Source organism: Nicotiana tomentosiformis, chromosome 12, assembly GCF_000390325.3.
Source record: "Nicotiana tomentosiformis chromosome 12, ASM39032v3, whole genome shotgun sequence".
In the NCBI taxonomy this organism is placed as follows: domain Eukaryota; kingdom Viridiplantae; phylum Streptophyta; class Magnoliopsida; order Solanales; family Solanaceae; genus Nicotiana; species Nicotiana tomentosiformis.
This window is the reverse complement of record NC_090823.1, coordinates 84652525-84662320: the sequence shown is the minus strand read 5'-3', so window position 1 is coordinate 84662320 and position 9796 is coordinate 84652525. Positions and strand designations below refer to the sequence as shown.

The 9796-nt window shown below is 41.0% G+C and overlaps 1 protein-coding gene across 1 annotated transcript; it reads left to right on the top strand.

The window, feature by feature from the left end:
* Positions 1-2635: 2635 nt before the first annotated feature.
* On the top strand, positions 2636-5448 carry LOC138902963 (uncharacterized). The gene is made up of 5 exons (XM_070190868.1): positions 2636-2849; positions 3077-3512; positions 3609-3776; positions 4361-4667; positions 5323-5448. The coding sequence occupies exons 1-5, from the start codon at positions 2636-2638 to the stop codon at positions 5446-5448; spliced, it is 1251 nt and encodes a 416-aa protein (XP_070046969.1).
* The last annotated feature ends 4348 nt before the right edge of the window (positions 5449-9796 follow it).

The window sequence follows — 9796 nt, the reverse complement described above, 5'->3', positions numbered from 1 at the left end:
AAAGCAAAAATGGAAGAAACAGGTGCAGCACAAGGCATGACTAGAACTGGCAGGGTTTATACACTAGAGCACTTGGGAGGAACAAGAAAAGAAGCTGCATCTAAGCCACCTGCTGTTAAGACTGGCCCCGACGACCTTTAGAGAAAAGTACAAGCGAGAGAATACTATGTGGTTAACTATTTAAACAAAACTCCCGCTCAGATATCTATCTTGTCACTGCTACAAACCTCTGAGACAACGGGAATGCCTTGATGAAGGTGCTGAGTGAAGACTATCTACCCGCCAACATCACTAGTGGGGAAATGGCCAACATGTCGGGCAGGTACTGGAAAGTCATAAAATCACCTTTCATGAAACCGAGCTGCCACTAGAAGGACTAAGTCACAACAGGGGACTACATATCACAATGCGATTTGAGGATAAATGCATCGCCAAGGTCCTGATAGATGGGGGTTCGAGTCTCAATATATGTCCACTGATTACTCTAAAGAGGTTGGGTAAAGGCTTGCACGAGATACGAGCAGGAAGCATGAATGTGAAGGCGTTTGATGGATCTCAAAGAGCCACAATCGGAGAAATACACCTCAGCCTACAGATGGGCCCAACCTGGTTTGATGTTGAGTTTCAAGTGCTGGATATATCTTGCTACCTACAATCTATTGTTGGGATGACCCTAGATACATGCCGCTGGGGAAGTGGCCTCTACTCTACATCAGGCCGTGAAATTTGAATGGAACCACCAGGAGGTGATCATCCACGGAGATGGAAGTAATCCCATTTATACCAATCAGACTCTTCTGGTCATCGAGAATAGGAAGAAGTTAGGTGGAGAAACATACCATCGTATTGAGCGTGTCAACGCAATTGAAAAGGACAAATGGTAGAGCAACAAGATAGAAAGCATACTGTTATGGACAAGGTATGAACCTGGCAAGGGTCTCGGCAAGGATCTCCAAGGGATCACCAAACCAGCGTGATGGTACAACTTTCGGACTTGGGTACGAATATACTTGGCAAGAGTGTCAAAATTGGTCGCCACCATGGCGTGGTCCTTATTATCCGCTTGGACAACCGGTACCACATTTGCACCAGACATTTCATCAAGCTGACATGATGTGGGGGTCTGAGGAAGATGAAGCCTTAGCTAGCATAAGGAAGCTATTTCTGGATGACGAAGACATGGATTGCAGTGCGATAGTTAAGGAGGAGGAGGAGAAAGACCTTACCATTCAGACCGTTGAAAAAGGAGTTGTTCTCAAGAATTGGACTGCTGTACCATCCCGGGCCCGTCGAGTTCCTGGGTAGCCTGGCAATTAGCATCAATTATTTCAAAGCAATTTTTGAGCATCTAAGACATTTTCAGTATTTTGTTTTGAACGTATTTTGTTTTGAAATAATTTCTCGAGTCATCGAGCCGTACTTGTTGACGTTTTTCAAATTTTTATTAATGCATTGCTATTTTTAGTATTTATTGTTATTCTTTACATTTTCTCTCTACAACATTATTATTACCTATCCCGATGAACCTATCACTGTGACATGTAATGAGGCAACGCGACATAAGGATAATGATTCAGAGGATCTGGAAGACGACATAATACCTGAGAAAATTGTCAGATAAGTGGAAAACTTTGAAAACAAGCCTAAGTCTAATTTAGGCGAGACTGAGACAGTTAACTTAGGGGACTCTGAAGAGGTCAAGGAAACACGTATAAGCATTTACCTATCACCATCAGAGAAGGAAGAGTATGTCCGATCTCTAAAAGAGTATGAAGATATCTTTGCATGGTCCTATGATGATATGACTGGTTTGAGCACATCCATAGTGGCTCACAAGCTACCTACTAATCCCATGTGTCCACCGGTAAAATAGAAGCTCAAAAAATTCAAGCCGGATATGAGTTTGAAGATAAAAGAAGAGGTCACCAAGCAAATCAAAGACAATGTTCTCAGAGTGGTTGAATATCCGACTTGGTTGGCCAACATTGTGCCGGTTCTGAAGAAAGATGGGAAAGTCATAGTGTGTGTTTATTACCGAGATTTAAACAGGGCGAGTCCCAAAGATGATTTCCCATTACCCAATATACACATACTGATCGACAATTGTGCCAAGCATGTACTCCAGTCCTTTGTGGATTGCTTCACAGGGTATCATCAGATCTGAATGGATGGAGAGGATGCCGAAAAAACAGCCTTTATCATACCATGGGGAATGTACTGCTATAAAATGATGTTGTTTGGTTTGAAGAATGCTAGAGCCACTTACATGAGAGTCATGACAACCATTTTCCACGACATGATACATAAGGGAATAGAGGTGTACGTGGATGATGTCATCATCAAATCCAGAAGAAGCACAGATCATATAGCAGACTTGAGAAAATTCTTTGATCGGCTTCGAAGGTACAATCTGAAACTGAATCCTGCAAAGTGTGCCTTCGGAGTCCCTGCCGAAAAATTGCTAGGATTCATCGTCAGTCATCGAGGGATTGAATTGGACCCATCAAAGGTCAAAGTTATCCCGGACTTACCACCGCCGAAGAATAATAAAGATGTGATGAGCTTCTTTGGGCGACTCAACTACATCAGCCGTTTCATAGCACAATCAATCGTGATCTGTGAGCCGATCTTCAAAATGCTGAAGAAAGATGCTGCAACAAGCTGGACTGAAGAATGTCAGAAAGCCTTCGACAAAATCAAGGAGTATTTGTTTAAACCACCTATTCTGGTCCCACTAGAACCAGGAAGACCTTTGCTGCTTTATTTGTCCATACTAGATGGAGCTTTTGGTTGCGTTCTGGGACAACATGATGAGACTGGAAGAAAGGAACACGCAATATATTATCTGAGTAAGAAATTCACACCTTACGAAGCCCGTTACTCTTTGCTGGAGCGCACCTGCTGCGCTTTGACAAGGATAGCTCAAAAGTTGAGGCATTATTTCTGTGCATACACCACATATCTCATATCAAGGATGGATCCGCTGAAATATATCTTCCAGAAACCCATGCCTACGGGATAGTTAGCAAAATGGCAGATATTGCTGAGTGAATTCAACATCATCTATGAATCTCAGAAGGCGGTCAAAGGGCAACCATTGGCAGATCATTTGGCAGAAATCCTGTAGATGGAGAATACGAACCATTGAAAACGTATTTCCCCGACGAAGAGGTATCATTCGCAGGAGAAGATATCACCGAAGCATATGATGGTTGGAGAATGTTCTTCGACGGAGCTGCAAACTTTAAAGGAGTGGGTATCGGAGCTGTCTTAGTATCAGAAACTAGCCAACACTATCCGGTATCTGCAAAACTCAAGTTTTCATGTACCAACAATATGGCAGAATATGAGGCTTGCATCTTAGGACTCAGGTTGGCCATTGACATGAACGTTCAGGAGTTGCTGGTGATTGGAGATTCCGATCTTTTGGTGCATCAAATTTTAGGAGAATGGGCTACCAAGAACACCAAAATATTACCATATCTGCACTGTGTACAAGAGCTGATCAAGAGGTTCACGAAGATAGAGTTCAAACATGTTCCGAGGATTCAGAACGAGTTCACAGATGCATTGGCCACTTTAACTTCCATGATACAACACCCAGACAGGAACTTCATCGATCCTATCCCAATAGGAATTCACAAACAACCGGCTTATTGCTCTCATGTTGAAGAAGAAAGTGACGGAAATGCGTGGTTCCACGACATCAGAGAATACTCGGCAAAGGGAGAGTATCCAGAACACGCGACTCATACTCAGAAGCGTACACTCCGAAGGTTAGCCAACCATTTCTTTCAAAGCGGAGGAATTCTGAGACTCCAGACCTAGGATTATTACGGTGTGTCGACGCCAAGGAAGCATCCAGATTACTCGAGGAAATATATGCCGGAACCTACGGACCACACATGAATGGATTTGTCTTTGCCAAGAAAATACTAAGAGCAGGATATTTCTGGATGACTATGGAAATAGACTGCATCAAGTATGTCCAGAAGTGTCACTAATGCCAGATACATGCTGATATGATACGAGTGCCACCCAATGAACTTAATACAGCAAGTGCACCCTCGCTTTTCTCCGCTTGGGGTATGGATGTCATTAGTCCAATCGAACCGGCTGTTTCAAATGGGCATAGGTTCATTCTGGTGGCCATAGACTATTTCACAAAATGGGGCGAGGCCGCATCTTACAAAGCTGTAACTAAGAAGGTCGTCGCAGATTTTGTTCGGGGTCGCATTGTTTGTCGATTCGGAGTGCCAGAGTCAATCATCACCGACAAAGCCGCCAATCTCAACAGTGATTTAATGAAGGCCATGTGTGAAACTTTCAAGATCAAGCATAAGAATTCCACATCATACAGGCCGCAGATGACTGGAGTTGTAGAAGCCGCCAACAAAAACATCGAGAAGATACTAATGAAAATGGTAGACAATTACAAACAATGGCACAAAATGCTGCCATTTGCTATGCTCGGGTATCGTACCACGGTTCGCACATCAACTGGGGCAACTCCTTATCTGCTGGTCTACAGTACGGAAGTGGTTATCCCTGCCGAAGAAGAAATCCCTTCTCTAAGAATCATACAAGAAGCTGAGCTCAATGACGCAGAATGGGTACAGAGCCGCTATGAACGACTGGCTCTCATCGATGGGAAAAGAATGAATGTGGTATGTCACGATCAACTCTACCAGAATAGAATGGAAAGAGCTTTCAACAAAAAGGTCAGACCAAGACAATTTACACCGGGGCAGTTAGTGCTAAAATGGATCTTCCACATCAGGACGAAGCCAAGGGGAAGTTCTCGCCCAACCGGCAGGTTCCCTACATAGTTCATCGAGTACTAATAGGAGGAGCACTCATACTTGCAGAAATGGACGAAGAGATTTGGCCAAAACCTATCAACTCAGACGCAGTCAAGAGATACTATGTTTAGGATTGTTTACATTTCTTCACTTGATGTAACTGAACTACGCTTGACATGATTCCCGTTTAAGAGAGGATACTTAGGAAGCCCTGTGGGTTCGGTCACATCTTAATAAAATCTTCATTTTCCCCACAATCAGAAACTGGGGCAAGATCGCAAGTTCAGCCAACTTCATCATATGCGGAACAACCAAAAGTATTGTCGGAAGTATGCATTTAAATTGGCAGAATTTTGAGAGGGACCCTCAAAATTCTAAGGCAATGAGGTCGCAATGTCTCTAAAATGTGTCACAGTCACCGGTTCATCTAAACTATTTGATGTCGCATACTACTACATTTCAAATAACTATACTTATCAAATGCATTGCATATTTTTCGAAAATTTTGTTTCTATGACAGCCATATGTTGCCCAGGGCAACTCAAACAGGATCCCAAGACAAGAGCAAAGGCCGAGAAAGAAGAAAAAAGGACAAACTGACCTTTCCCCCACAAAACTCATGATTTTTCTTTGGATGCAGGCATGATAAAACAACATTATCCGCAGATACATCAAGGCACTACCTTCATGACGACAAATTACCTAAAGCAGACACCTCCAGCTAAGAAATAATTTACTTTCTCACAGCCTTCCCTTGCATGAGGCTGAGCACTACCTCCCTAATTGCATAAGGATAAGCATTGCCTTTCCCTGCATGAGACTAAGCATTATCTCCTCTTCTTGCATGAGACTAAGCATTGTCTCCTCTTCTTGCATAAGGCTAAGCCCTGTCTTTCCTGCATGAGACTAAGCATTGTCTCCTCTTCTTGCATAAAGCTATGCACTGCCTTTCCTGCATGAAACTAAGAATGGTCTCCTCTTCTTGCATAAGGCTAAGCATTGCCTTTCCTGCATGAGACTAAGCATTGTCTCCTCTTCTTACATGAGGCTAAGCATTGTATCCTCTTCTTGCATGAGGCTAAGCATTGTCTCCTCTTCTTGCATAAGTCTAAGCACTGCCTTTCACTGTATAAGACTAAGCGTTGTCTCCTCTTCTTGCATGAGGCTAAGCATTGCCTCCCTAATTATATAAGGGTAAGCACAGCCTTTCCCTGCATGAGACTAAGGATTGTCTCCTCTTCTTGCATGAGTCTAAGCATTGCCTCCCTAATTGCATAAGGCCAAGTATTGCCTTTCCCCGCACGAGACTAAGCATTGGTCCCCCCTTTTGGCATAAGGCTAAGCATCGCCTTTTCCTTGCATAAGATTAAATACTATCTCCACTACGCTACCTAAGACCTAACACTATCCCTCTGTTCGCCTAGGGCTAAGCACTGCCCTCATCTTACACAAGACTAAGCCTTGTTTATCTCAACTTCGCATGTGACCAATCATCATGTTTTTGCATTTCATGGGCTGAAACATTGCCATTTTGTCCAAAGGCGTCATAGTCTGAAGGCATCATCCTTGTAGCCGGGAGACACCATGCCATGGCCTAAGGATATCTCAATATTGAACATTATTATTCAAAGGCGTCATCGTCTAGAGGCACCATCCTCATAGCCCGAGGACACCATTTCATGGCTTGCAAATCCTTGTCATGTGCTTCATGGCCCAAGACGTCATGGTCTAAGGATATCATCATCACCGTCCAAAGACAACCTTTATGGTCCAAAGGGAATTTGCATCATGTTTTAAATTTTTGCAATAATCCATATATATATTCGCATGCACTGTGTTTTACGTTTTTCAGGTAATCCAGGAGGTAACCGTTATACAAAATGGGAGCAATCTTCGCTCCGATTTTTGTTAACAACGTTCACATCCTTCAATTGTTTCAAACACAACTGACCGCCAGCAATTGCCCACTTTTACTCTATGAGAGTTCAGATATTTGCTCTGTGATACATCCGTAACGTTTCAGATTCACATGCATGACTTCACATAAATTCATCTGATACTATCCTACCCAAAAAGAACCCTCTCTGAAACATGCGAACACTCCTATAACAACTCCATCGGTTTTGTTCACCGTTGGGTCCAAAACTACACACGGCCTGATTCCCGCAACACCAGGGATATGTAGGCAACTCAGGAACCAGGGTTCGGCCCCCATTTTTCAAATCACATCATTCCTCACTCAATTCGTCCAAAATTGGTCATCATTATTTTTTACCCGACAACTCTTTCATCATTCCCGGGTAAAGAGGGGCAGTTGTTGACACTCAATTTTGCCCTCATATTTTTTTGAATAGTATATATACTTTCAAAACATCATTTGGCATCATTATTTAGTTACAAATCTATACAAGCATTTTTCTATAATTTTCCATAATTTCCAGAGCTTTAAAATTGATTTTCCTGCATTTAAATTACTTGAATATTTATTAATTACTCCTTTCAATTATTTTGTGATGACTTAATTACCTAAAATTATTATTTTGCATCTATAATACTTGCTTAAGATATTTTACTCTATTTTTTATAATTATATTAGTATTTTTAGGCCATTTGCACAATCTTGCAATAATAACCTGTATTTTATAATTTTATTACATTTGTCATTTTATTTAAGGTCAAAATAATATCTTACATTCTTATAATCTTCTACTATTATTTTAAAATATTAATTTGCATAAATATCATTTTTTATAATTTATTTAATTATTTTATTTAAATTATTTTTCTCTTAATCTCCTATTTTTAATATCTGGCCCATAATTAGGATTAATTTCGGACCAGACAAGCCCTAAATCCTTGGCCCAATCCCCAAGCCCAATCCAAATGACCTTTTATCCCCAATCCAATCCAAAAAACCCGACCCAGCTCTTCTTAAATCCCAGCCGTTGATCAAAAGCGATCAGCGGCTCAAAACACTCCTCCACATTCTCCTTATATTCCCTCACCCCAAACCCTAATCCCTATTTCCTAAAGACAACCGCCTCTATTCTCTGTCACGCCCTTCTCCTTCACAAACCCTAGCCGTCACACCCCCAGTTATCTCCGATTCCGACCTTAATATGGAATCCTCTTACAATTTTCCTTCTACATATGCTCCATCTCCATGTTACTTACATGATTTTGGTATTACTTAGTACTTGCCTATTTTTGGCAAGTACCAGACCTGGAATCATGTGAAAATTGTCTTCAATCTTTAAGATCTAGACGGTATTCCGTCTGGATACATTTATATCAAGGCTATATGGGTCCGATTAGCCAAGATCTCCTGCCAATTTTCGATTTCTGTCAACTAGGGTTTACCTAATTTTTCTCTAATCTGACTTTTATTGATTTTGCATGTTATTATTTTCTTATTTATGTTGATTTTACAGTATTTTCTTGATTTGTTTGATTGATTTCTACTACTATATAAACCCATCCCCTTTCCCCTTTGAAGGAGACTTTTAATTACCCGGATTCACTAAAACAATCGAAGCGATTACGCTATTGTTCTCTTATTCTATTGTTCTATACTCTGATTCTTGGCCGGCTTAAAGCCAAGGCCACCAGAATTCGATTTTTAACTTTTCTTAGTGCGAGCACTACCCGGGGTTCATTTGAAGTCCTTGGGAACTCTGACGCGCTAAGAATCTGGGTTCTTGCTCTTTGTTGACATTCAGAGCACTGTGGATATTGTTCTTTCTTGTTGTCTGTTTATTCAACTAATAACTGGTGAGTCTCTTGGCTTCACGATTTCATTCTTCTGTGTTTATGTCCTGCATATTCACACCTCTGAATTTCATGACCTAATGTGTTCTTAGACCATCTCTGTGTGTAACTTTGCTAGCATTAAACTTGCCTTACGATCTAAACTTCTTTAGCACTTTCTTTTTACCTAAAATTTCCAGTTTTGAGAGATGTCATTTGAATATGCTTTCCTTGAATAATTTAGACCCTCTTAAGTTCATTTAGCCAAATGTATTGGCACCTGAATGTCTACATTATTGTTTGACATGAGTTTGCTTTCCTACTCTACTTCAAATTCCTGCAATGACTGCCTCACATCTGTAATGTGTTATAATCTGTGACTTGCTCCCCTGCTATTGTGTCACTCAGCATGTCTTTGGCTTACTTGATTCCGTATCCCTTTAGTTATTATTTGAGACTTTAGAGTAGCTATCTTAATTTGTGTTTCCCTACCATGTTTGATACTATTTTGCTTCACGGTGTAAGTTAACATGTCTGTCTTTTGATTTGTGATGGATACTTAGCATAATTTGGATCCTTAAGCTTTACACTTTCTAAGTTAGTGCCCTACTTAGACTTATTTGGTATTGTGCACCTTTATATGTTAATCTTGTAATCTCAGGAAACTTGATTCTTCTCTAACTCTCTCAATGTGTTTTCTGCCAATATGTTATTTCTTGCTAAGTGTTAAACCTGTAATAGCAACCTGCTTCTAAGTCTTGTTGACCCTCTTAACTAGCATGTTCTGTGTTTTAAACAATTTTGCTATGTCTGCTTTCTAAAATACAAGTGCATCTCTCCAAATTCTGTCCCTTAATCATTGTCCTCTCACTCTCATTGGTTACTTACACTATTCTGAACCTATCACTCTTGGCCGGCTGAAAGCCAAGGCCACTAAGACTCTCTCTATTGACCTCTCTAGTGTGAGCACTGCTCGGGGTCCATTTGAGACCCTTGTGAATACTGACACACTAGGATTTGGGGTTCGTTGGCCACTCTCTTTACTATTGAGACCTTAACTGTCTCTAACACTCAGTTCTTTCCTCATTCTATCTACTGAATATGCAAACTGGTTTGTTTAAGTAATTTCTGTGTGATTTAATGTTTGGGTCGTATGATCAATCTGTGATTGTTTGGTTTGGTTTGAGTTCCTATATGGTTTTTGGGCTGTGCTGATGAATATAGTCCCCTGTTGGGATCTGGGTATG